Source organism: Ostrea edulis, chromosome 6, assembly GCF_947568905.1.
Source record: "Ostrea edulis chromosome 6, xbOstEdul1.1, whole genome shotgun sequence".
In the NCBI taxonomy this organism is placed as follows: Eukaryota; Metazoa; Mollusca; class Bivalvia; order Ostreida; family Ostreidae; genus Ostrea; species Ostrea edulis.
The window spans coordinates 21,459,661-21,486,103 of record NC_079169.1 but is presented as its reverse complement, the minus strand read 5'-3'; the positions used below and the strand labels follow the sequence as shown (position 1 = coordinate 21,486,103).

The window sequence follows — 26,443 nt, the reverse complement described above, 5'->3', positions numbered from 1 at the left end:
TTCTCTGTTAACACACAAACAAAAGCCCATGGACCACATCGCTCACCTGAGTCACCTTTGCCCATATCTGCACATGAAGATTTTCCATATATATTTGCATGTAAAACCTTAGTCACTATTGTGGCCCCATGCTATACCTCTGGATGTCATGATTTTTACAAACTTGAATCTGCACTACATGTATGTAAGAAAGCTTTCATGTAAATGTCAACTTCTTTGGCTCAATGGTTCTTGAGGAGATTTTTAAAGATTTTTCCTACATATTTGTATGTAAAACTTTGATCCCATATTGTGGCCCCAACCTACCCCTGGAGGCCATGATTTGAAAAAACTTGAATCTGCACTATGTCAGGAAGCTGTCATGTAAATGCCAGCTCTTCTGGCTCATTTGTTCTTGAGAAGAAGATTTTCAAAGATTTTCTCTATTTATTTCCATGTAAAACTTTGATCCCCTATTGTGACCCCAACCTACCCCCGGGGCCCATGACTTGAACAAACTTGAATCTGCATTATGTCAGGAAGCTTTTATGTAAATCTCAGCTCTTCTGGCTCAGTAGTTCTTGAGAAGGAGATTTTTAAAGACTTTCCCTATATATTTCTATGTAAAACTTTGATCCCCTATTGTGGCCCCAACTTACCTCTGGGGGCCATGATTTGAAAAAACTTGAATCTGCACTGTGTCAGGAAGCTTTCATGTAAATCTCAACTCTTCTGGCTCAGTGGTTCTTGAGAAGAAGATTTTTATTAAAGATTTTTCCTAATATATCTATGTAAAACTTTGATCCCCCATTGTGACCCCAACCTACCCCAGGGCCATGATTTAAACAAACTTGAATCTGCACTATGTCAGGAACTGTTCATGTAAATCTTAGCTCTTCTGACTCAGTGGTTCTTGAGAATAAGATTTCTAAAGACTTTCCCTACATATTTCTATGTAAAACTTTGATACCCTATTGTGACCCCAGTTTACCTCAGGGCCATGAATTGAACAAACTTGAATCTGCACTATGTCGGGAAGCTTTCAGGTAAATTTCAGCTCTTCTGGCTCATTGGTTCTTGAGAAGATCTTTTAAAGATCTTCCCTATATATATCTCTGTAAAACTTTGATCCCCTATTGTGACCCCAACCTACCCCCGAGGGCATGATTTGAACAAACTTGCATATGCTCTATGTCAGGAACTTTTCATGTAAATCTTAGCTCTTCTGACTCAGTGGTTCTTGAGAATAAGATTTTAAAAGATTTTCCCTATATATTTCTACGTAAAACTTGATCCCCTATTGTGGCCCCGGCAACCTACCCCTGGAGGCCATGATTTTTTTTTATTGATTTTTTTTTTATTTCACTCAATCGACATACATTTGCACAAAAGTATACAAAAGAATATGAAAATATTTAAGCTACACATATATATTATAATGTTCATTTTCTTTTTATGAGAGAGAGAGAGAGAGAGGGGGGGGGGGGGGGGAGAGGGAGTCAGTTGACTAATGGAGACCATTTTTCCCAGTCCGTTTTAAATTTATCTAATTCATTTCTTTCCTTATAACTATCCTGGTTGATTTGATACAATTGTTTCCAATCATTTATAAGGGCTTTAACTGTTAGCTGATTTTTTTGGCATCTATTCCTATACATGTATATATATTTTTTGATTATTAGAAGTAATGCATTGTATGACCTGAAATGTTTTTGTTTTGTATCACCAAATATAAAAGTTTTGACATCAAATTCTATTTCAATCTCCCTTGAATTGCAATATCTGATAAATTCTGATAATAATTGTTGTACTTTTGGACAATCCCAAAGTAAATGGTAAATTGTTTCGTCTTTCCTCTCACAAAAGGTGCATAGTTAAGAATCTACTCTACCTAATTTGTACATGTAGCTATTAATTAGCAGTTAAAATGTGGTGGTTAACTCTGTATTGAAACCATAATAATTTGGAATCCATTATGTAGTCAAGAATGGAAGGTAAAAGATTACCTTCCATTGGTTATCAGAGGTAATGAAATATCTACTCCATTTCTTTTTTCCTGTGGGTATAGCATCTGATTTATTGAGAGTATCATACATAGGTTTCAACCCTTTCTTTGTTAAAACAAATAGTTTGATATTCAAAGGGATAAGGGGTTTTTGCACAGATGCTTTATTTGTAAAGTTATACTTTTTCATATCTGTGGCTACTACTTGTGTTATACCCATATGTGTTAAAAAATTCATTTGTAGGTTATAATTTAAAATTTAAAATTTCTCCTTTTTCATAAAGTAGATCATGTACATTTTTTATTCCTTTATCATAACATGTTTTATAGAAGATGGACTGACTTTCTATCTTGAACTTATGATTATTCCATAAAGGTTGGCTCATATAGTCCTCCCAAGATTTAATGACAACTTTTTCTTGAATATATCCTTAAATTAAAGCCACCAAATATGACATCTTTCCAGAAGTCATTTTTTTTTTTTTTTACATTTTCAATTATCTGTAAGATATAGTCTGAACCTGTATTTATTAATTTGTCCAAGTCTACATTGTTTTTAAGGAGACTTTTTCATTTTGAGTTGTCCTCCATAACCAATCTCCTTATCCAAGTTGACTTTAGTCCTTTGATATAACAATCTAGATCAACCATTTTTAGTCCCCCATATGGATACTTTTGTGTGGCAACTTTTCTTTTAATTTTTTCAGATTTTGAATTCCAGACAAATTCAAATATTATAGTATTAAGTTCTTTTATGAAAGCATTCTTTGGGTTTGGTACGGCAATAAATAAATGATTTAGTTGTGAAATTAGGAGTGATTTCACTAGTTATTTTCCCAATTGGAGTCAACTTTTGTTTACTCCAAAATCAACATCATAATGGATTCCTAGTAGTTTAAATCGAGTTGTCCATTTGAAATTCATATCAGCTAGAACATAATCTTTCATCTGAATATTTTTTACTTAATTCCTATCCATACAATCTGCATTTTATCTCGGTTTATTTTGAGATCAGATAATTTATAAGATTCATCAAGTTCTTTCAAAGTTTCTCTCAATGAAACCTCAGATCCGCGCCATCAAGGATAATGGATGTGTCATCTGCGTACTGTGACATTAGATATTCTGTGTTATTGATTAGAATTCCCTTTATACTTCTGTTATTTTTAATTTTTATAGCCAAAATTTCAGCGCATAATAAGGTGATAGTGGGTCCCCTTGCCTACAGACACGTCCTAGTTTAAAGAAATTAGATAAAAAGCCTGTTTGTGTCACACATGAAACCGCATTATAGTGAAATGTTGTAATCCAACTACAGAAGAAGATCCAAAATTAAAGTATTGCAAAGTATCTTTTATAAATTTCCAAAGACTTTTTCAAAATCTATCATAACTAGCACTCCGGGAATACGATGGCCATGATTTGAACAAACTTGAATCTGCACTATGTCAGAAAGCTTTCATGTAAATATCAGCTCCTCTGGCCTAGTGGTTCTAAGAAGAAGATTTTTAAATTACCCTACCCTAATTTTGCAGGCTTTTTGTGATTATCTCCCCTTTGAAGGGGGCATAGCCCTTCATTTGCACAAACTTGAAAGTCCTTCCCTCAAGGACACTTTGTGCTAAGTTTGGTTGAATTTGACCCAGTGATTCTGGAGAAGAAGATGAAAATGTGAAAAGTTTACAACAACGACGCCAGCACCGACGACAACAACAGACAAATTTTGATCAGAAGAGCTCACTTATCATATACGCCATCGATTATTAAAATCTTTAATTTAATCTTTAGATGCATTGGATAATGAAAGCAAGAGAGAGAGAGAGAGAATTCAAGTGGTAATCATTGATTATAATATTCATGAATGTATGCAGATACGGGAAATTTAATACGTTCAGTATAAATCTTGAAAGTATAATTTCTTTCTGATTAATTATTCATCCCCTTTCATTCTTATTTCCCATTTCGTTTTCTTTACATGTTAAATTTTTCGGCTGGTCCGTGTTAGGACTAATGAATGAGCCCCCGCCCCCCTTCTTCTAAAACGATGTTACGTGCTTAGCTGTCTATCTCCCTCTCAGTCAAAAATAAAATAAATACATGCTATACATAATGCAACATCATTGGATTTACTGGATAATTCTTCGATTTCACCTTCATAATACATGTTAATGCAAGCGGACTATTTAGGCTTTTTTTTTTCCATCTTCGCTAGCCGAGATTATTCGTCCACGAAGGCACAGTTGACTCAAAACCCATTGCTAGCGGAGATTAGATGAATTTTACCCCTGTATTATGTTATAACTGACCAATACCTAGTACGTTTGTTTTACAACTTTCATTCAGAAGACGCGCAATTAGTTATTGAGTTACTGAATAAACGAGAAAATGTCTGTATTTTTATTTCAATCGTTGTCAACTGTATACTTTGTGATATTTAAAGACTACATGTACTTAATTCAATTTATTGGATCTCATCACCATTATGCAATGGTATACAAAAATATAAAGACAAAAGGCTTTTATATATACATTTAATAAATAATACATGTATGTGCATTATAGGTATGGGAGCACTTTTATTTTATTATTTTCTTAATGAAAGTACGAAGTTTTCTAAAGGTTTTTTTAAAAGTAAAGATATTTTTAATATTTATTTGTTTAGGTGATAAAAATTTGATTCTTTGCTCACATTGCTTCACAGTTGAGTACATAATGAAATTCATACACAATGTAAACATGTGTTATTCCTACCACTCGTCGGTACATTGTTTCACGGCACGTGCAGCACAATTTCACCAAATAAAAGAAGGGTCATGAACAACGACAATCACATGCCAGTAATTTCAATTTGATAAATAGCAGTTCAAAGAAATGTGTACCATAAGCAATGGTTTATTTTTACGTAAAGTTTTCATTGTAATTAGGAATATGTGATTAAGGTCAGCTATATACATGTACATGTGAACGTCTGCAGGGAAGTCTACATACGGATATGTACTGAAAACACCAACGTATCATTAAACAACAATTACAAGAATTGAATGATTGATAGCTAAGTTCTAAATAATTAATGGGGTGGGGGTATGCATGCTGGCCAAGCGAAAAGGTTTTTTGGGTGAATATTTCGGAAATGTTCTATCACACGGAGGTACACGGTGGCATCGACGGAGGTACAGGTGACATCCACGGAGATGCGCGGTGGCATCCACGGAGATCCTCCGTGGACTTCAATGTCTAGCTCGCGCGGAAAAATAGGACTTCAAAGGTGCCGACAATTTTAAAGGTCCACCGTGTTTGGGGCAAATTTGTTCCACCGCGTTGCGTGGAACACGCATAAAACTCGTGTCGTGTACTGTATATTGTTGCCCCATCATGACCCCAGGTGTCAAGGTTAAAACCAATGAGAATCTTCATTAAGTTTATAAAAAGAAACTTTCATTAAGATTTGGCTTTTTCTGTTATAAGTATATATAAAGGATTTTTTAAACACAATAATGCACTTATCACGATCAGGCAATTTTTAATCTGTCCACAATTGTGCTTCCAATCCACACCATCTAGTATAATGCTGACCGATTTATCAAAACAAACTGGTTGCATTGTCAATTACTGGTCCCCAAACAAGTTAAGGTAATTTTTCAAAAGGAGTTAATTCACTTGCACTATGTGCTGAATTAAAATAAACACACATGAGTACGTTTCTTGTATTTATTTTTTCTCTTCAAGGACACGATTTGAGCTGAAAATCTTTAAATTTCATTTTTCCATTTTTATTGTTTACAATGCTTAACTAAAAGTACTTAATAATGGTCAACCAAAATTTGAATATCAGTTGATGAGTTGAAAGTGAGATAAAGCACTCGCAATTCTTTGTTATGTATAAACAAGGCTCGTGTCATGTTTTTATTTACTTTAGACTGTTTAACAGAAAATAGCTTGTTTAAAACAAAATGAGATATGCCAAACACTAGAAAGTATATAATCGTGTTAAGAATTCACTTATAAGATGAAAAAATCTGCTTTAATTAAACGAAACTTTTACTAGTTTATTTAACCTATGTAAACAAAAACATAGCACGAGCCTTGAATTGTTTACATAACAAGGACTTGTGACATCTGTATCTCCCATGTACCTTGACTACTGACATTCAAATTTTTCCTGATCATTAGTAATAATTTAGTTAAGCATTCTAAACATTAAAAATCAAAAAATAAAATTTGTAAGTTTTCAGCTCAAATCGTGTCCATGTCCCTTTAAGTTATTGATAGATTATACATTTAGAACTGCTGGTAAAAATAAAAACTAGAACTGCTGGTAATTGCATCTTCTTAATGTTGCCAAAGTAAAGAAATATTGCATGTAAATGTCAGAATTCACATGCTTAGTGCTATTTCATACTGCTAGTACTTTGATCTGAGACTCAATCATCTCATCATAGGAAGGGGGCGTAGCCTATCATTTCAACAGATTTGAATCCCCTTTACCTAGTAAGGATACAATTGAAAATATGGAAAGTTTACAGGAACCATCAACAGACAGAATGTGGCAAAACTTTGATCAGAGAAGCTCACTGGAGTTCAATCAAGTTTAAAAGATAATCTCATATAGGCCTTAACGTTCTTCTAAGTATTGCACAATGAAATATTCAAAGCACACAAATGTTAGCATGCAAATGTTCCATCTGTTAAAAAGTCACCCAAACTAGATCAGTAGCAACTCAATTATCAAAGATTCACACACTAATAATGGCATGTGGATGCTATTATCTTCGACAAAACCTATTTAAGGAGGAATATAACGTATCAGAGAAATCGGATCTGGATGGAAAGTGCAGGATATGTACAATAATATTTTGAATTTGAAAAGTTTCACATTTACCTTGTTTAGTTTTTTAAAAATGCAATTTTAGTAGAAAGTAATTTGAAAAATATCGTATAAATAGAATTTATAGGGAGGATTTAATTTTGGCATATAGCGACAGTGTTGAGATCGCTAAAATTGAATGTTGACAATATTCATTCCATATCGGAGGTAATAGTATCTTTCTTGGAATTATATAGTTGCTAAAATTAGCTCTCGCCAAAGATATATTTATATATCCATAATTTATGGACAAATCGCAAAATTTGCGTCTCGCTAAAAATACCATGCACTTATACGGTAATTATAGACTCCTGCTAGCAGTAAATTTGAACTCCTGATCTACAGATCAGAAGTCGACACATAAACCTATTGAGTTACCCAGCCATCAAAGCAATTATAGATTTAAAAGGAATATATAGTTACATGTATTGCTGATATTTAATTTTCATCCAAGTTTCAAACAGGAAGTCAGTAATTGTGATGATGCAGTATTCCTCCTTAAAGATTTGTTTCCTTAATTATCATGTAGAACGAAACTCTCCATTAGTACATGGAAGCAAGTTTTGTAAGTACAAAATAAAATCAATAAATGACAAAAATGTCAAATAATTGTTATTCTCTAGTGTTCTACTTGTTTAAAAATCTAAGGAAACAAAACTTTTCTCCTTCTTTCAAGGGAGACAACCACTGTTTGTTTACCTGTTGACTTCCATAGATTTCTCTACAAACTTCTTACACACTCTCATTTTGATATTGTCCCGAATCCACCTTTGTTCAAAAGTCATTGTCTCCTGCAGGTATAATACGTAGAAATTAAAAATCTATGATTCTAATAATCAACAAGCATGATTTCTGATTGATTGAAGAAAATTGCACAAACACATTTATTTACTTTAATTTTAATCAAATATCTTGAAAATTTCTTCACTTTATCATTAAGATCAAAGACATAAAGAATCAACCCATGTATTCCAGATATTGCTGGTAGACTGGGTAGGATTAGAAACAATTTGTTTTACATATATGTAAATGTATCATACATTGCTGACATATAACTTGGATAAAAAATTCCCCACTAGAATCAAGCTTTAATTTTGTATCAAGATTCTTAAATTATCATTGCTCAAACTTTAATCCATTTTTCATTAATACTGATGTTAATTTTCGCCCATTTTTCTCATTTCAGCAACAGCACCAAAAGATTAACTCTATAATATGGTTTTAACTTGTACTAAGTACATTTTTCATACTTTGAATAAAAATTATATATTCCTTTGTCTTAAATTTTTGGAACATCAATCTTGTTTCTATCAATTAGATACAACCAAATTTAATAGTTGGTAATTGAGAATTTTCCTGAGCAGTATAGGATGTGCTTACTTGCTAAGTCTGTACAGATAAGCTACATGTACTGTACATTAACACTATAAAATAACACATGATTTAAAGTATGTAAAGAATCTGAAAATAACCTGCCCCTCTGAAAATAAATCCCACTTTTTTGCTTAATTGAAGGATATCCCTGGAAGTCCTGGGACTTCCTTGTGAAGTCCCACTTCTCCCATGTCCTAATGCAGTGGGATAATACAGGACTTCATGTTTCTGCATTTGTCCTGGAATATCCCACTTACATCAAGAGTGACTTTGCAAGAATTTCTAGGACATATTTATTACCTAAATGTCTTACAAAGTCCCACTCTCATAGCAGCAGGTTTTTCTAGGACATTCTTGTGTTTTTCAGGACTTTATTATAAAATGAAGACGAAAACATCGTCCCAGAAATTCCCTAAAAATCTCATACTTGATACATTCAAGATAATGCAAGACTTTACATTGCTTTCCAGGACTTCGTATTAAAAGTATGCAAAGAGAGAAGTCTTGCAATTACCCTCAAAATCTTACAACCAGTGAAGTCAGATTATAAAGGACTTTAATGAGGGTTACAGGACTTTTAGATATTAATTGTTACAAAATTAAATCCTTGTCATATCAAAGAAAAGATTTTACATTTTCTGGATTACCTTGACATGTCATTGCTACATAGTTCAGGCTAAAAAAAACCTATAAGAACAGTGAATGATTCGTGGATAAGAACATTTATGTATACAACAACAATCATGTCATAATAAGTTGTAATAGAAAAGACTATATTTCATCAAAAGTAGACTTGAAAAATGTTGGCTATGAGAACACTTCTTATAAATTTATAATGACAACAATCTGAACTTGAATAAAAATCACTTTACTGTCAAATGCGCTATTGAAATCCTCAATGTCACTTGAATGACTACCATAATTTGAGTTTTGAGATGCTTCATCACAGGAGTTCAATCGGGTTTGTCATGTTTTTTTTTTAGGTTAGAATATTGTCCAGTGTATTATTAAGATCATTTTGATAACAGCTTTCCAGTTCCTGGGCTACCTTCTTCAAAATAAAGAAGATCCCTTTTTGTGAAAGAATGTTCAAAAATTCATCAGATTCTGTGGTAGGCTTTTCCATTTCCAGAGATGACACAGCGGCATTAATGTTCGAAACTGAACTTTAAGAAATGTCTGTATCAAAAGGATTGCAATTCAGGCTCAAGTGATGATAAGTTAAAAGGATTTTCCAATGTCACGGTCGTATCACTTGAAGTACCAATGGCATATCAACTTTTGGATGTCACCACTGAAGATTGCAGTTGATGTTTTAATATTTAGTACATTTAGGAATTCGCATGTTTACATCTTTCTTGCACAGCATGTACCTTTTGGGTTCTCAATCTCCTGCAATAATAATTAATTACAAATTATTAATGAAGAAACTTAATTTTCAAGACACTGATTAAAAATTTTATATTTAGAAAAGTTTCTTTGACACATCAATGTTTTGAGGTGCAAATAGCAATAAATTATCACTGATGGATACAATCAGCTTGCCATGCTAAATTTTGTAACCGTACTGTCCGTAGTTATTTTACGAAGCAGTAATAATTACAGAACAAAGTCAACTGATCGAAACAGAATCATAATGATGGATATCCATGATACAATGTTCTGGTGATTATACCCTTTCCATCTAGATCGAACCAGTCAATGGTTTACGTTAAAAAAAAAAAGAGAGTAGTTTGTTTTGATATGTTAAGCTGTAAATAGAATGATTGTATCGAGGAATTTCGAGTGGTCCAGCGATCAAGCGTGTATTTTTCCAATGCATGTAATCATTTACAAACGTAAACAAAATAAGCATATGGTACTTACAGAGTGTCATCCGTTACCCCGTAGTCCTTTTTCATTCCGATGTTATTGATTTCCATTCACAAATCTTTAAATCATAAATGACTTCTTTGAAAGTTGTAACTTCCGGTGATGTCGTTTCGGTCAACTTGTACAATGTACGAAGCTTGTCGTGTTTTTTCTTCTCCCCGTTCTAATTCGATATAAGATATATCATGTATAAAATATATCATATGTATATATATGAAGTCTTATACACTGGGTTTCCACTGGTCGATTGTATAACTTTTTACTGATCGTCTTTTGGTTACGTGTTGACCTGGGGACGAGTCAGTCAGTGTACGACCTGACGTTCACGCAAGTGATCAAAGCGCTTTTTTTTCAATGTTCCTTTCTGGGCGCGAAGTCAGGGAAATAATCGCAAGGATGGAGAACATTCAACAGAATCAGTATGCAATCAAGCATGGAATGGATTCCAGATAGGAATATAGGATTCACCTTACACTCAGAAACTGGGGGATAGGCCTAGTTGTTCAAAATACACGGCGTTGCTGGTTAGTATTTTTACTTTTGGTTTGTAATAATTCGTCTTTTTTGGTAGTCTAGTGGAATTGTCACACCTTAACAAAATATCATCCTGTTTCCAATATTTTTATCTAGTACATGTTCTCTTTCATTGTAGCATGGACTTGAAGAGATAGTTATGAATTTAGAATATCATCAAGTGACTTTTAATAAGGCACTGTTTTCAGTGGATGAACCGACATCATGCAGTGTGACAGGAAAACGCCCGTGAGACCAAAGATGGCTTAGATAAAAGGGAAGACGATGCAGAAGGTGCATATATACAAGTTCAAGACATAGATATTTTAAATTTTGCATGATGTTCATTTATAAAACCTGTTCTGCAACCTCTCAAATAATTCATTATGCTATCTTTTAAGCCTCTGTACCAGAGAAAAATCCAGAGATGGCCCTCAAAGAAGTTAGAAACAAGATGAGAGACCGTCTCAAGTTGTTTAGGTCTGGAGCAGTGACCTTCCCCCACCCACGAGTCGAAGAAATAGATCTTTGAACCAGGTTACCCGTGACATCAAGATAAATAAAATTCAACTTCAGGGACAATTTGATAATACCTGTTTAAAAAAAAATTTTTTTTAGCTCACCTGGGCCGAAGGTTCAAGTGAGCTTTTCTGATCAAAATTTGTTTGTTGTCTGTCGTCGGCGAAAACTTTTCACATTTTCATCTTCTCCAGAACCACTGGGTCAATTTCAACCAAACTAAGTGACACAAAGCACCCTTGGGTGAAAGGCTTTCAAGTTTGTTCAAATGAAGGGCCATGCCCCTTCAAAGGGGAGATAATCGCAAAAATACGGTGGGGTCATTCAAAAATCTTCTCAAGAACCACTGGGACAGAGAAGCTGAAATTTACATGAAAGCCTCCTGACATAGTACAGATTCAAGTTTGTTAAAACCAATGACCCAAGGGGGGGGGGGGGGTTTGGATTGGGTCGCAATAGGGGATCAAAGTTTTACTTACAAATATACAGGGAAAATCTTTATGAAAATTGTCTTCTCAAGAAACACTTGGCCAGAAAAGCTGAGATTTACATGAAAGCTTCCCGACATAGTGTAGACTCAAGTTTGTAAAATTCACAGGGTTGTCACTAACGCAGGAATAGGATCACAGAAATTTCATTGGGGTTTGTCTGATATGGCGAGTCCCGCAGACGTGTCTCGGACTCTGAGTAAAAATCATAATTTTACTTAGAAGCCCTGATTTGTGTATTCATTAAAACTCATAGGAAAAAATCTAGGTAAAATGTTACGCTCTAATGTGAACCGAGATGATACCACCGAGTTCACAGTGTCCCAATCCGACTTGTTTGTTTAGTGCAGTCAATTGGGTGCAAATTAGAATATAATATTGAAATTTAGATACAAAGTAAAAAACATTTTGTCACTCACAGGCAGTTATTTATATATGTTTCTTTTTTTTTTTTTTTTTTTAAAAATCAGGATCTATATTTAATTATAAATGTTTGTCTTCCGGTAGCCATTTTTATTGGAATTGAAAGTAGCGTAGTTTGTAAACTTTGGTAGATTTTACATCATTTTACAAACAAAATTAGTACGCATCTATTTTATCACAATAATTATTTAATTAAAATTTTGTTTAATACTGAATAGGGTTGTAACGATGATAGAGGATTCGGGAAAGTAATTCTGTTTGCAATGGGCAATTAGTTGTATGAGACCGAGTCGTGAATGATTACTTTTAATTTCATGTGTACAAAGTGATCACTGCACTGTTATGCATGGGCTTGGCGAAAATTAACTGATTTTTGCCATTTGTTGAAGATGAAAGTGAACAGAGGTACGACATTAGCTTGTGTTCACTCGGTATAAATAAAGGTGTAGGAAAAATCTAAATGACTCTTTAATTCAACTTTCATGGGACTCGTCAAATTTTCATGGGACTCAAGCTGCTTACAAACCATGATACCGGGACTCGTCTTCAATATTTTCTAGTGACAACCCTGAATCGTGGCCCCCAAGGGTAGGTTTTGGCCACATTATAGGGACAAAAGTTTTACACACAAGTATATGGGAAATCTTTAAATATGGACTAAGGTGAGCGATGTGGCCCATGGACCTCTTGTTTAATTATTTGTTTACGTAAGAAATAGTGCTTTTTATCTCACCCCAGCCATAATTTAAATGAACTTTTCAAAGTACTTGCTTTGGAAGTTCATATAAGTATTGCTGAAATTTATGTATATGTATGTTAAATAAATTTTATTATCAGATTATCATTTTGATTCATAATTTCATTCTTAATTGCCACTTTTACAGAAAAGATATCACATATCCTGGATCTCGAGTTTTATTCCACAGTAGGGTAAGACCAAAACAGGTTAGTAGGATAAATTGGGACTTTCCAGGAGTCCTGCATCAACTCAAAAAGCAGGATTTTTAGGGAGATCCAATAAAATCCTGCAAAATCCCAGTCCTGTCTACTGGGACTTTCCAAGACATGTCCAGAATAATCCCACTTTCTCCCCTTTCAGATTGCAGGATTAAGTGAGACTTTGCAGGACTATAAAAGGCAAATTTAAGTGTTCAAATTATCCTTAAAAGTCCTGAAATGTCCCACTGCCAATACCGTCCCTCTAATTCCTTGTCAATCTCAGTTTCAAAAAAGCAGGACTTTTCAGGACAATCCTGATAAATCCTGGGATTTTGTCTTGGGACTTCCTGGGATATCCTGCTGTATTTTCAATGGGGAAATTATCCTTAAAAGTCCTGAAATGTCCCACTGCCAATACCGTCCCTCTAATTCCTTGTCAATCTCAGTTTCAAAAAAGCAGGACTTTTCAGGACAATCCTGATAAATCCTGGGATTTTGTCTCGGGACTTCCTGGGATATCCTGCTGTATTTTCAGAGGGGTGGTTCCATGAGTTTCAGATCAAACTGTAGCACCCACTAATCTTATTTATAAAGATATGCAAGAATATCAATGAACATTTTGTTTGTTTACTATATAGTACCCTATTCAGCTGACCTGGAAAGTGCCACCATCATATCTTGCTACTGGGGGGGGGGGGGAGGGGGTCTGATGTCACCTGATACTGCCCTGTGATATCAATGTTATCTTACCACTGGGGCACCCCCCCCCCCCCCCCCCCCCCCCACACACACACAACAGACTGTCTTACTTGATGCTATCTGACAATGCAACTGGACCATATCTTACCACTGCCCCCCCCCCCCCCAACAGAATGTGTCTTACATGTATTAGACACTGCCCGACAATGCCACTGGACCGTATCTTATCACTGGAGCAGCCCCACAACAGACTGTGTCTTACTTGACAATGTCCGACAATGCAACTGGACCGTATCTTACCACTGGGGCAGCCCCCACCACCTCTGCGTCCACTGCCTCCTCGTTGTAATGGAGACTGATCATGCTCTTGTTGTGGCTAGGGGTCCCTGCGTTCTCGTAGGATATTGTGTCCGTCCGGGCAGCCGGACTGACCCTTGTCACCTTCTTCTCCATTCAGTTAGGTCATCTTTTCTGCTTACATGTCAACAAGTTATTCCACGAGTCTACAATTTTTAAAAGCTGATAAACATATTGCAATTTCTTCCTAGTACATTACAATTCTGAAGATGTCAATTATCGAATAAAGTCAATGCATGTGTAAATATTCCATTTCATCATATATACACTTATGCACTGTGCTGGCATTGCTTGTCCAAGAAAACTAAGGTTCATGTCCATTAGTGGGAGTGTTTATATCTTCTATATACAAGCACATCTTTTTCTTAATTGACATATTTTTGAAGATTTTATCCTTATAGATTTAAAACATATTAATGAATAACGTTTTCAATTTTCAGAAATTTTTGTTTCTAAAAAATTAGAACATCTATCTCAGTCTTTTAGGCTTGTTTTAATAGATATTCAAATCATGCGCCACATCACAGCTAAATTTGGACTATTTGCAAAAACACCTTTTTTCTCATTCAAGAAAAAATCACAAAAAAATCAATTAAAATAATTGAGAGCTTGTATACTTTTTCAATGGTGAAATCCTGTTTCACACGAGGTGCTTAAATGAGCCATTACATAAGATATTAGTGTAATGAGCCACCTTGATTATAATCACAATGACCATTTTGGCCCTACCTAGTACAAAAACCCCTGCCCAAGATCATGAAATTTATATTTTTTGGAAAGGGCTACCTGCTCCTTCTAAATATATCCATTCATTTTCAATTTAGTATATAGTTTTTAAAAAGGATATTATTTAAATGTTTTACACATAAACACTATATCCCAAGTTTGGCCCTACCCTAGAGTCAGAACCTCTACCCCAGGGATCATGAAATTTATAATTTTGGTAGAGTCCTTCCTGCTCTACATGACTATGCATTTCGTTTTCTTACACATGCAGTTACTTTAACTGCTTTTTGACTTCCAATGAATTTGACAATGAGATAAATAGAAACAAGAGTGGTGCATCCCCAAATCTTTTTTAATTCTTCTAGTGACCTTGATTTAAAGACCTTTCAACCTTAAAATCAATAGGGGACCTGGGTCCTCCACTCTTGACAACAAAGCTATATATGTAAAGTATCAAATCGATTGATTGATTGATTGAATGTTGTTTAATGTCCCTCTCGAGAATATTTCACTCATATGGAGATGTCACCATTGCCGGTGAAGAGCTGTAAAATTTAGGCCTATGCTCGGCGCTTATGGCCTTTGAGCAGGGAGGGATCTTTACTGTGCCACACTTGCTGTGTGGCACTAGAACTCGGTTTTTGCGGTCTTATCCGAAGGACCACCCCATTTAGTCGCCTCTTACGACAAGCAAGGGGGTACTGAAGACCTATTCTAACCCGGATCAATTGAGCAAAACATGCGGCCCCTAGACCTAGTGACCTTGGTCTTCGACCCCCAGAATCCATAAAGTTATTCCTCTCTTGATAACAAAGCTTCATGTGAAGTATGAAATCAATCAAGCAAAAATTGAAATTTGGTGTCTACACGCTCAGTGACAGTCACTACACGCTCAGTGACACACACACTGACAGAAACAGTCCTGTTGCCATATCCTCTTTCGCAATGAATTGTGAGGAGATAATGATGACCTAATTCAAGTGAATAATAGATTTTTAAAAACTTGTATGTATACTTAGATGTTTCAATGAGCATTTCCAGATTAAAATCGATAATGATTCAAAAGTGCCACCAAAAGTACATTTAAATACACCCATCCTCATCATTAAGGACCTGTACTACTGCCTCTTTTACCAATGTTTGATCAGCAATAAATGTTTATAATTCTCAATATGATACACTGTGACCTGCAGTTGATCTTTCGATACAGTTTTTATTCAAGATATGAATTTATTTTTTTTAATACATAACGGTATGAACTGCCACACTTTACGCCAGAATACTTCATGAAGTGTGTTAATGCTAATCATAAAAAGTATGCCAGCATGAAGCTTGGCACTTCATACCCTCACGTATTTTCAAATATGAAATTAATTTTTTAAATTACATTACACTTTCATTTTTGACTGAATCCCAAGCTGTTAAAGGGAGTACTGTCAGGCTTAAAATAAAAATTGATTTGTTTGATGTACTCCGACCGACCCGTGAAATTTGCCCTGACCCGATCATTTTTTCTGCATTTTGAAATCTCAATTTTTTTTTTATTTGCTCCCTGGAAAATAGACATTCTTCGAATTAGTATTAAACTTGATGCCATTTTTTATTTATTTGGACTATTTGTTTTACAGAATTCTTGTTATCAAAGTGTCCTTAGGGCGTCTTTCAATTCTACTTTCACTTTGATAATGACCATTTGTTAATCTGGGAACTTTTCATAATTTCAAACACTTTTCTATGTGAAAGATCAAATATACCGCATCACAGCTCCAAATTACACATTATCTACCAACAAGATAGAACAAGGAGCTACGAACTCCCCCGTTGAGGCATTTATGCACAAAAATTTGAAAGCCATGTTTTAAATAAAAAATCATGTGGGATAGCGCACCAAAATTATGGCGGACCACGAGTCGGCGTTTCAGTTGGTCTATATTTCTGAAAAGGCACACATATTATTTTGATATGGGATTATTTAAATGTTATGATGATTTAATAGGTAAACGGCACTTTTACTTTGCTCTTAAACTGAGGCACACGAATGGAACACGATCGTCACAACAATTTGAATGATGCGGGGAAGTCAGCATTAAAATTATATTGGATAATATTAAAACTTATTGTAAATTGCTGTCATTATGCAATTCACTTGGATATTCATGGATCACATTAAAGTGTTTAAGTGATTGCTATTATGAATGTCGGAATGGACCGGTGGTAATAAAATGGGGTGTTAATTTACTTATTAATAACTGTAGAGGTCCTCATCCATGACGAAATTGCAAAACGTCCTGAGTAAATTTCAGGAGACATTGGAAGATTTACGTGCATTATATACAATGTGTACAAAATGATTGTTCTAAACTCTATTCTGCCTGGCAGCGTTATGTGTTTAATGAAAACATAAGAAAATTTGTAAATCTGATTTTCAAAAAAAAACAAAAAACAAGAGATGTTTGTAAAACACATATGCCCCCAATGGTGCAAAATTGAAAAGGGTTATACACATGCACACACCTCATTTAATTGATAGTAGCATCATCAATTCAAAATATTGAGCAGACAGTATCTTCCTACGTCAAGAGTGAATTGACCATGTGACCTAAAATTCAATAGGGGTCATCTACTCCTTATGCTGTACCAGTGTACCAAGTTTGGTACGTGTCAATCAAGCAAATAATTCTTAAAATATAGGAGACAATATATTACTATGTCCAGTTCAACTATTGACTTTTGACCTCAAAAACAATATGGGTCATCCTCTCCTGAAGATGTACCAGTGTACTAAGTTTGATGTCTGTCAAGTAAAGGGGTTATCAAGATATTGAGTGGACAGTATATTACTATGTCCAGTTTGACCCTTGACCTTTGACCATGTGATCTCAAAATCAATAGGAGTCATCTTCTCCTGAATATACACTAGTGTACTATTTAAAGTTTAATGTCTGTCAAGCAAAGGGTTCTGAAGATATTGAGCAGACAGTATATTCCAATGTTCAGGTTGACCCTTGACCTTTAAACATGTGACCTCAAAATCAATAGGAATCATCTTCTCCTGAAGATGTACCAGTGTACCAAGTTTGATGTCTGTCAAGCAAAGGGTTCTCAAGATATTGAATGGACAGTATATTCCTATGTCCAGTGTGACCCTTGACCTTTGCTCATGTGACCTCAAAATCATTAGGGGTTATCTTCTCCTGAAGACGTACCAGTGTAACAAGTTTGATGTCTGTCAGGAAAAGGGTTCTCAAGATATTGAACGGACAATATATTCCTATGTCCAGTGTGACCCTTGACCTTTGACCATGTGACCTCAAAATCTATCGGGGTCAACTTCTCCTGAAGACGTACCAGTGTAACAAGTTTGATGTCTGTCAGGCAAAGGGTTCTCAAGATATTGAACGGACAATATATTCCTATGTCCAGTGTGACCCTTGACCTTTGACCATGTGACCTCAAAATCTATCGGGGTCAACTTCTCCTGAAGACGTACCAGTGTAACAAGTTTGATGTCTGTCAGGCAAAGGGTTCTCAAGATATTGAACGGACAATATATTCCTATGTCCAGTGTGACCCTTGACCTTTGACCATGTGACCTCAAAATCAATAGGGGTCATCTTCTCCTGAAGATGTATCAGTGTACCAAGTTTGATGTCTGTCAAGAAAAGGGTTCTCAATATATTGAACGGACAGTATATTCCTATGTCCAGTGTGACCCTTGACCTTTGACCATGTGACCTCAAAATCAATAGGGGTCATCTTCTCCTGAAGACGTACTAGTGTACCAAGTTTGATGTCTGTCAAGCAAAGGTTTCTCAAGATATTAAACGGACAGTATATTCCTATGTCCAGTTTGACCCTTGACCTTTGACCATGTGACCTCAAAATCAATAGGGGTCATCTTCTTCTGAAGATGTACTAATGTACCAAATTTGATGTCTTTCAAGCAAAGGGTTCTTGAGATATTGAGCGGACATTATATTCCTATGTCCAGAGTAGGCTGACCCTTGACCTTTGACCTGAAAAACAATAGGGGTCATTTTCTACTCAGATCCAACTTACATATGAAATATCGTTATCATCAAGTGAATGGTTCTCAAGATATTGAGCGGACAACATGTGGTCTACAGACCGACAGTTGCAAAACAATATGCCCCCTCTTTTTCAAAGGGGGGCATAAAAATACCGACCTACCTACCCGACTTGAAAAATGTGGGTCGGAGTACATCAAACAAAATTTTTTTTAATGATGGCCTGATTCAAGATTTCCCCCAAAATTTTGTTTTTCACTTTTAAGAATTTAAATCTATTGTCTAAATAAATGTGTTTAAAACATTTCACATAAAAATTAAGGTTATACATTATCACAGAAGCTCATTTTAGACAGTTCATTTTGTAAACAAAGATTGCAGTATGTTATTTTTTATGAAATTTTCAAAAGAAATGGATATCGATCTAAGTTATTATATCTTTCACATTTCAAGCATTCTTTGGGTAAAATGTGACATCTAAAAGTTAAAATTTGTGACTATATTCAAAATCAAGATGCTTTATATTATAAAATTAACATTTCATTGGTTTGTTTGTATACATGAAAAGACTTAATTGAGTATTTGTTTACTATAACACAGATTTAAGGCTAAAATATTGCTTTTATTCTTACATTCAGAAGGTCAAAGTTTTGGCTGTCAGCATTAAATCAGTTACATTTTTAATGTTTAACATCAAAAATGAAAAATATTTTTTTCAAAAATTGTAAACCAGTCCCTTTAAAATAAATGTACAACATTAATCAAGATTGAAACAAGCATTGTTCACAACTGTAACTCATTCATTAGGAAATAGTTATCAATACAATTTGTAAAGATATCAAAGGTAAATGTAAATTAATATAATGTTACGTTTTGAGGCCAAAATAGTAGTCAGGAATTTGACAAATAGTGCACGATCCCAGGGAGACTGTGCACGATCCCAGGGGGACTGAGCACAATCTGAGGGAGACTTTGCATGATCTGGGGGAGAGTGCATGATCCCAGGGAGAGTGCACAATCCGAGGGAGAATGCACGATTCGAGGTTGAGCAAATCATGATCCCAGGGAGACTGCACAATCTGAGGGATAGTGCATGATCCAAGGGAGAGCACACGATCCAAGGGAGGGTGCAAAATCTGAACATGATCCGAGGGAGAGTGCTCTATTTGTTAAAAGTCTGACTAATATTTTGGCATGGAATATAAAAAAATGTAACATTATAATTTATATCATGCCCACTGTCAATATTTTTTCCAAAATAATAGTAAACGGGTGATCACTTCAAATGTGCTTCCAGTATTTTTTGATGCTGAAATATATTAAACATAATTTCAACTAGCTTTTACTTTAATGGCGCAAAATTATCAAACTTGGAAAAAGTCACCATATTTGTGTTAATTAGATATTTGGAAGAGTTTTCATTATAGCAGAATTAGTTAGTACTGGTAAACCTTAGTCCACACACACATACATATATATATATATATATAATTTAAGTACATTTTATCTATTACATGTATCCTTCATTGGTTTATTGGTTCCGTGGCCTAATGGATAGGGCATTCGCATGGCAAGCATGTGATCCTGGGTTGGAGCCCATAATTCAGCGACTAATTTTCTAAATTAACGTAGTTACTTGAACTTACTCAATGTGAAAAATTTTAATAAGTTAAAACAGTGAAGACATACAAAAGAAGTCATGATAATGAACGTTTATCATGTTTATAAATAACCATGCTCTAGGCAAAAATGGTAAAGTATTGAATATTATAGAAAGAACTAACAGAAAGCATAACAATCCATGTGTCATTGCACATGCAAAATCAACGAAGCTGCATTAGTATGGAAAACTGTAAAGTCACTAATAATAAGTGTTTTCCATAATGCACTGGACTGTTTGTTCTTGGATCAGTGAGCTTCAACAGTAGGTTCAGTGCTATTGCTTTTTGTGAACAATAATTAGTGTTATTATGCCTATCAAAGTTCCATTATCTGTCTCGTGGGAATCTTCAGAGTGGCACCATGTAGAGTATTCTCTTTAGAGAAGTCGAAAGGCATAGCCTTCATCGACTTCTCTTCACAAGCATTCATATTTTGATTCTGTAAAACGTGTAAATGCCGGAGTCGGTGACGGTTTATGCTTCAACCGACGTTTCGACTCAGATGTGCCTGGATTTACGCAATAGACAACTTGTTTCCAAACATTTAGCAGTAATGCACAAAACTGTCACAAGGAAATCAACACTTACTTGCTTTTAATCCATTTTCAACATGTCCCCTGTCCCTGGTTTACGTTAACTGGTCTTGGGAGCTGTCACAATAGGGGACCAGTTAAGAGAAAGCAGGCTGACGTAAACAGAGTTGTGATTTAAACCCGGGACAGGGGCATGTTGAAAATGGATTAAAAGCAAGTAAGTTTTGATTTCCTTGTGACGGTTTTGTGTATTGCTATTAAATGTTTGAAAACAAGTTGTCTATTGCGTAAATCCAGGCACATCTGAGTCGAAACGTTGGTCGAAGCTTAAACCGTCAACGACTCCGGCATTTACACGTTTTCCAGAATCAAAACATGAATGTTTGTGAAGAGAAGTCGATGAAGGCTATGCCTCTCGACTTCTCTAAAGAGAATACATGTAGAGCACCTTTAATTATTTTTAGCACCAATGTGCACTGATTTGAGAATTAACAATACACTGCATATTGGTATCGAAGATCATGATATGCACCTTAAAGTTACTTCTTCAAAAACCAATTACACGGGTGAGGGGGGGGGGATATTTCTCGAAAAGCTGTTTTGTCACAGTTTTTAGAATTAGTTAAATTCGGAGATAACAGCAGGAACAACCAAAATAAATCAACAAATAAAAATCATTGAAAGTATATATATATATGAAAGCTAGTGTCGGTAACATTAACATGATGTCAGAAGATGCACGCCTCAACATACAGAAGAAGAAAAATAAAAATGTGGTGTGTTTTTTTTTATCCTCATTATAGTTCCTGTAACCGACAAGCATTGAAGCAATTCTAAATCGACCAAGAAAGATTGTATGCAGAAATACTTACCGACTCTGTCAAAATGTTTATCCATAGCATTTGTTAAAATTTTGTAAACAGTAAACACTAATTAGCAAGTTGTCATATTGAACATGTATCAGAGTGTGACGCGCGCTTTCCAGGACAGGAAATACCAATGTTTTCCTACAATCGATTAAAACGCAACAATGACACGGATGGGCACTGTGCACCCGTTGCTAAGCAATGCTGTAAATTTATTGCAATTAGGATGGGTTCTTTCTACGTTTTTTCTCTTTAAATATATAGGTTTTGTAATTCAAAATGTTGTCATTGTTCGTCATGATAATCATCTTTTGACTGTACTGCACATAAGAATCGAATGCTTTTAATTTGCAGTTCAGGCGTACATGTACATATATTAATTTAATATCTTTTGGATAATCACTTTTATGATTTATGTATATGAATTTTGCATTCTTTGTATGCCCTCTGGGCCCAAAATTGGAAATAAATTACTTACTTACTTACTTACTTACTTAATTACTATAAGCTAGGCCTAGTACATGTATTTTTCGAAAAAGTGTTCAATCTTTTGGGATGGATGGGGTTTTACGCCAGAAGGGAAAATAACTTTTATGAGCAAGCAAGCATGTATACATGTTAGAAAAATGACGAAATTCATAAAAAAGAAAATAAATGCAATAAAAATGTACAAAAAGGTATTCGTTTTCTTTCTACCCCCATTTACCTGTAATATTGACCTCGGGTAGTAATTCTGTAGTTTTCAGACTAAAGGTGACCATTTAATAATAAAAAAACCAAAAAAAAAACCAACTCAACTTTATACCATTAGATTCCAACGGGAAAGGACTGTACACTTACCGGAAATACCTCAGTGTTTAGGTCTAATATTTTGTCTAGAAGTATATAACAAATAATTCAATTTTTCTTTGAAAAGGGGTGGTACATGTGAAAAGGGACCACAAACAATGTACAGCTAAAGAGGGGAGGTCCTTTGCATGAACATAAACTGTATAAATTTCCTATTTTACAAAGATTATAAAATCTAAATGAAATGTTAATAAAAATCAATCTTAATAGATAATGAAATTTTGACCTCGGTGATTTTATTGGTCAATTTCATATTTGCCCCCTCAGCATTCACTGGACGCAATAGTTTTAATCAGATTGATAAATATCATGATATACAATCATGTAGAAATATCATTGAAATAAATTACCAGTTATTCATGCATGTGTTTGTTCAATGAAGCGCACAATGTTAAATATTTGAAAACGCCGTGTTGACGTTGAAAACGTCTATTATTGTCAGCAAGGTTTAGGTCAAATAATTTATTTCCAGATACGTCAAGGCTAGATTAATTATTCATTTTAAACAGCGGCTTAGTCACCAACTTTATTAAGCATAAAAGAGGTAGGAGAATGTGGATTATGAATAAGATTCACGCATTGCGTTGTGTAATTATTAGTAAACTCTAAGGCTACATTGGAAACAAATCAAAATTTAGGATGGGGGAGGGATTTACATGTATTTTATTACTGTCTAGAATAATAAGTTGAGGGGGGGGGGGGGGGCAATCCTCCCCTTATAAACTCTTGAGAGTTAACAAAACCATGTACAACTTGGATCGTGTCAACGTTATATATGTAAACCCCCCACCCCCCTGTTTATATATTCCCAAGTGCCCACCTTGCGACTTGACTAAGTGTGTATGATATTCAGTACTTCTTCCATCTCTGAATCGCCCAACACCCGTAATTTAACATTTGTAAAAATCCGGATATCCATTCTGGGTTTCTTTCACGATTAAATCATGATCACTATACGTATTATATTTTTGAATGGATAAAATGCATTCAAAAGACTTTGCATGTCAAATATCAATTTACCTCTGACTTAGCGGTTGTCGGAGAGTTTGCTCGTTTTTTGGGGGTTGGGGGGTTGTTTTATTGTTGTTGTTTTACAACACGTTTTTCCAAAAAGAAATGATATGCATAAGTGTTATCGATTTTTAATGCTCTTTTGATACTGAATATTTAAAAAGATAATTGCTTACTTTAAATCCATTTTATATGCTTGGGACAACCTTTCAAGGTGGATCATGGGCGTTGGAGCAGTGGATGTGGGGACAACTGCCAATATTTGATATTTTGGCTAATAAATACATTTGAATACTAAAATTCATGAAATAAAATCATGAATTCTTGTATTTTATCATTTTATTTGTGCATACCATAATGCATTCAGTGATTTACGAGATGATTTTTTAATTGCAATAGTATTTTCTATTGCTCCTTTGCATAATGATTATCAAAATTGGTTTCGATTATTACCACATTTGGGAGCGATTATATTTGCCTAAATCGCATCATCTCCACTGCTTTTGCATATCCCTGTTTATCTTTCGAGCAAGGGATTTTAAAAATTTCATACATGTACATATGAATTTAAATATTGAGTTGAAAATGTCTTTACTTGGACAGTGAATGCCCCTATTACATTGTAATTCTTATCTTGGTAAAGTTATAGCCCAGAGTAGATTCCACTCCACGGGAAGAGAGATGAAGGAAAATACATCTGTATATTCTAGTAAATTCTGTTTAGGGATAAAATTTCATTTGCCTGGTAAATAATGATCCCGCTCTCTCTCTCTCTCTCTCTCTCTCTCTCTCTCTCTCTCTCTCTCTCTCTAAACATTTACATTTTTACATTATGTATGTAACATTTAAGAGGCCGGTAAAAATTATCCTAATACTGATCAAAATTTAACATTGATCACTTTTCAACTTCAGTTTTTTATCAAAAGTTTCACGTTTGATTTTGATCGGGGTTGACTGTTAACATTAAGAAATGACCCCTGAGGTCGTTTTTCAACAGGGTCACTATTTAATGTTACACTGGCAAACATGTACTTCATGAAGCGCAGCAGTAAATTCATCATTTATTTTTTCTTCTAATTTAATTTCTGTCGAACCCGCAGTCGTTAATATGATTGACGTACTATTTTATAAGGATACATACCTGGTACGTGCATTCTTCACAACTGCAGCGTATTGCTGAGGAAATAATAGCTATCTTTACAATTTGTAGGGATATCAAAGGTAAACGCGTTGGATAGGTAAATATTTCTAACTGAATTCGAACGATTTAAAAAAAAAAAGTTTTTCGTGAAATGTTGGTTCAACCAAGGAATCTCGATCACAAAGCTAAAATTTCTTGATTTACAAAGTTGTCGGTCAATTCATCAGCCATGATGGAATATAATCCTCTACACTGCAAGTTTTCAGAATGTTTTGGTCGAATATGGTGACGTCTCTTGATATAAATAAAGTATATATATAATTCATTGAAAAGCGTAGGTTTATTACTTACTGATTTCATTGGTAAATGTACATATCTTTTGATATACATGTATATACAAATTTCATTTGATGATGGGGGTGTGTGTGTTGTTTTTTTTTTCTTCATATTACACTTAACCTCGATTGTTCCAGATTGCGAACTGGCTCTCAAACAAAAACTTTCTTTTGTATCTCAAATTTTACAATGAAGTCTCCCACTCTTGTAAACACACTTTAAAGGTTGGAAGTATTTTTCTCCAGATATAACATAATGAGTATTGACAGTGTACCGGTATGTTTTTGTGTAAGAGTGGGAATGTTTTATCCCAGTGCACGCAGAGTGCGTACTCCATTGAGTCTGTTAGATATAATATGTATTGCTCTTTTGAATTTTCCTGGAATTGAATTTCTGCCTGTTGTATTACTGATGACATCCTTGCCTACTTTATTAACCAGCACTGAGGGAAATACTTATCTACTTTATTAACCAGCACTGAGGGGAATACTTATCTACTTTATTAACCAGCACTGAGGGGAATACTTATCTACTTTATTAACCAGCACTGAGGGGAATACTTATCTACTTTATTAACCAGCACTGAGGGGAATACTTATCTCCTTAAGACACAAACAGGCAACAAAAACGACACAGTAAACCAATATAGAATCCCAGTCACCGCCGTGATCTTGTGCTGGTTTTTAAGTGCCCTATACCTATCGTCTATCATTATTAACCTAGCAAACGACATTGAGGTCAACCCTGGACCCGGACTTTCTTAACCCTCCCCACGAAATGTCTCGACCGACAACAATTCCACTTCTCTATCAAATTCTGACCCCTTACTAGAAACTAATTATTCATTCGTCCACTTGAACATTCAAAGTTTGATACCTAAGTTGGATAAACTCGGCGTAGAGTTACAAGATTATAGTATTTTATCATTCACGGAAACAAGGATGAATGAGTCTGATATCTCTAGAGACATGTGCTTGCCAGGTTTTCAAACTTCCTTCTGTTACTGCCGAAATGACCGAGTAGGAGGCGGAGTATCTGTATTTGTAAAAAATAACATTTATGCCAAGCGCCGTAAAGATCTTGAAGTTAACTCAGTTGAATGTGTTTGGATTGAACTCTCCCTATCTGGTAAAAGGTTTCTTTACGGTACATTTTATAGACCCCCTAACTCCAATGCCTCCCTTTGGAAAGACATAGAATACTCAATTGATCTTACATATAATACAAAAATCCCCAACATAATCATAGTTGGTGATCTTA

General features: G+C 34.9%; 1 protein-coding gene and 2 long non-coding RNA genes across 3 annotated transcripts in view; 1 reads left to right on the top strand and 2 right to left on the bottom strand.

Moving 5' to 3' along the window:
- LOC125683018 (transient receptor potential cation channel subfamily M member-like 2) overlaps nucleotides 1–21,976 on the bottom strand; it is a 121,850-nt gene extending 99,874 nt beyond the window's left edge. Inside the window, 3 exon segments of the mRNA XM_048923700.2 lie at nucleotides 7,548–7,639; nucleotides 13,976–14,178; nucleotides 21,853–21,976. Coding sequence (XP_048779657.2) covers nucleotides 7,548–7,639; nucleotides 13,976–14,128 — 245 coding nt within the window. The 5' untranslated portion in view covers nucleotides 14,129–14,178; nucleotides 21,853–21,976.
- Nucleotides 8,762–10,227, bottom strand: LOC130047356 (uncharacterized). Its single transcript, XR_008796250.1, has 2 exons — nucleotides 10,089–10,227; nucleotides 8,762–9,614 (listed from the first exon to the last, which is right to left on the bottom strand). It is a non-coding gene; the product is annotated as an uncharacterized LOC130047356 (long non-coding RNA).
- LOC130047357 (uncharacterized) lies at nucleotides 10,484–12,881 on the top strand. Its single transcript, XR_008796252.1, has 3 exons — nucleotides 10,484–10,618; nucleotides 10,747–10,901; nucleotides 11,009–12,881. It is a non-coding gene; the product is annotated as an uncharacterized LOC130047357 (long non-coding RNA).
- Nucleotides 21,977–26,443: the final 4,467 nt, after the last annotated feature.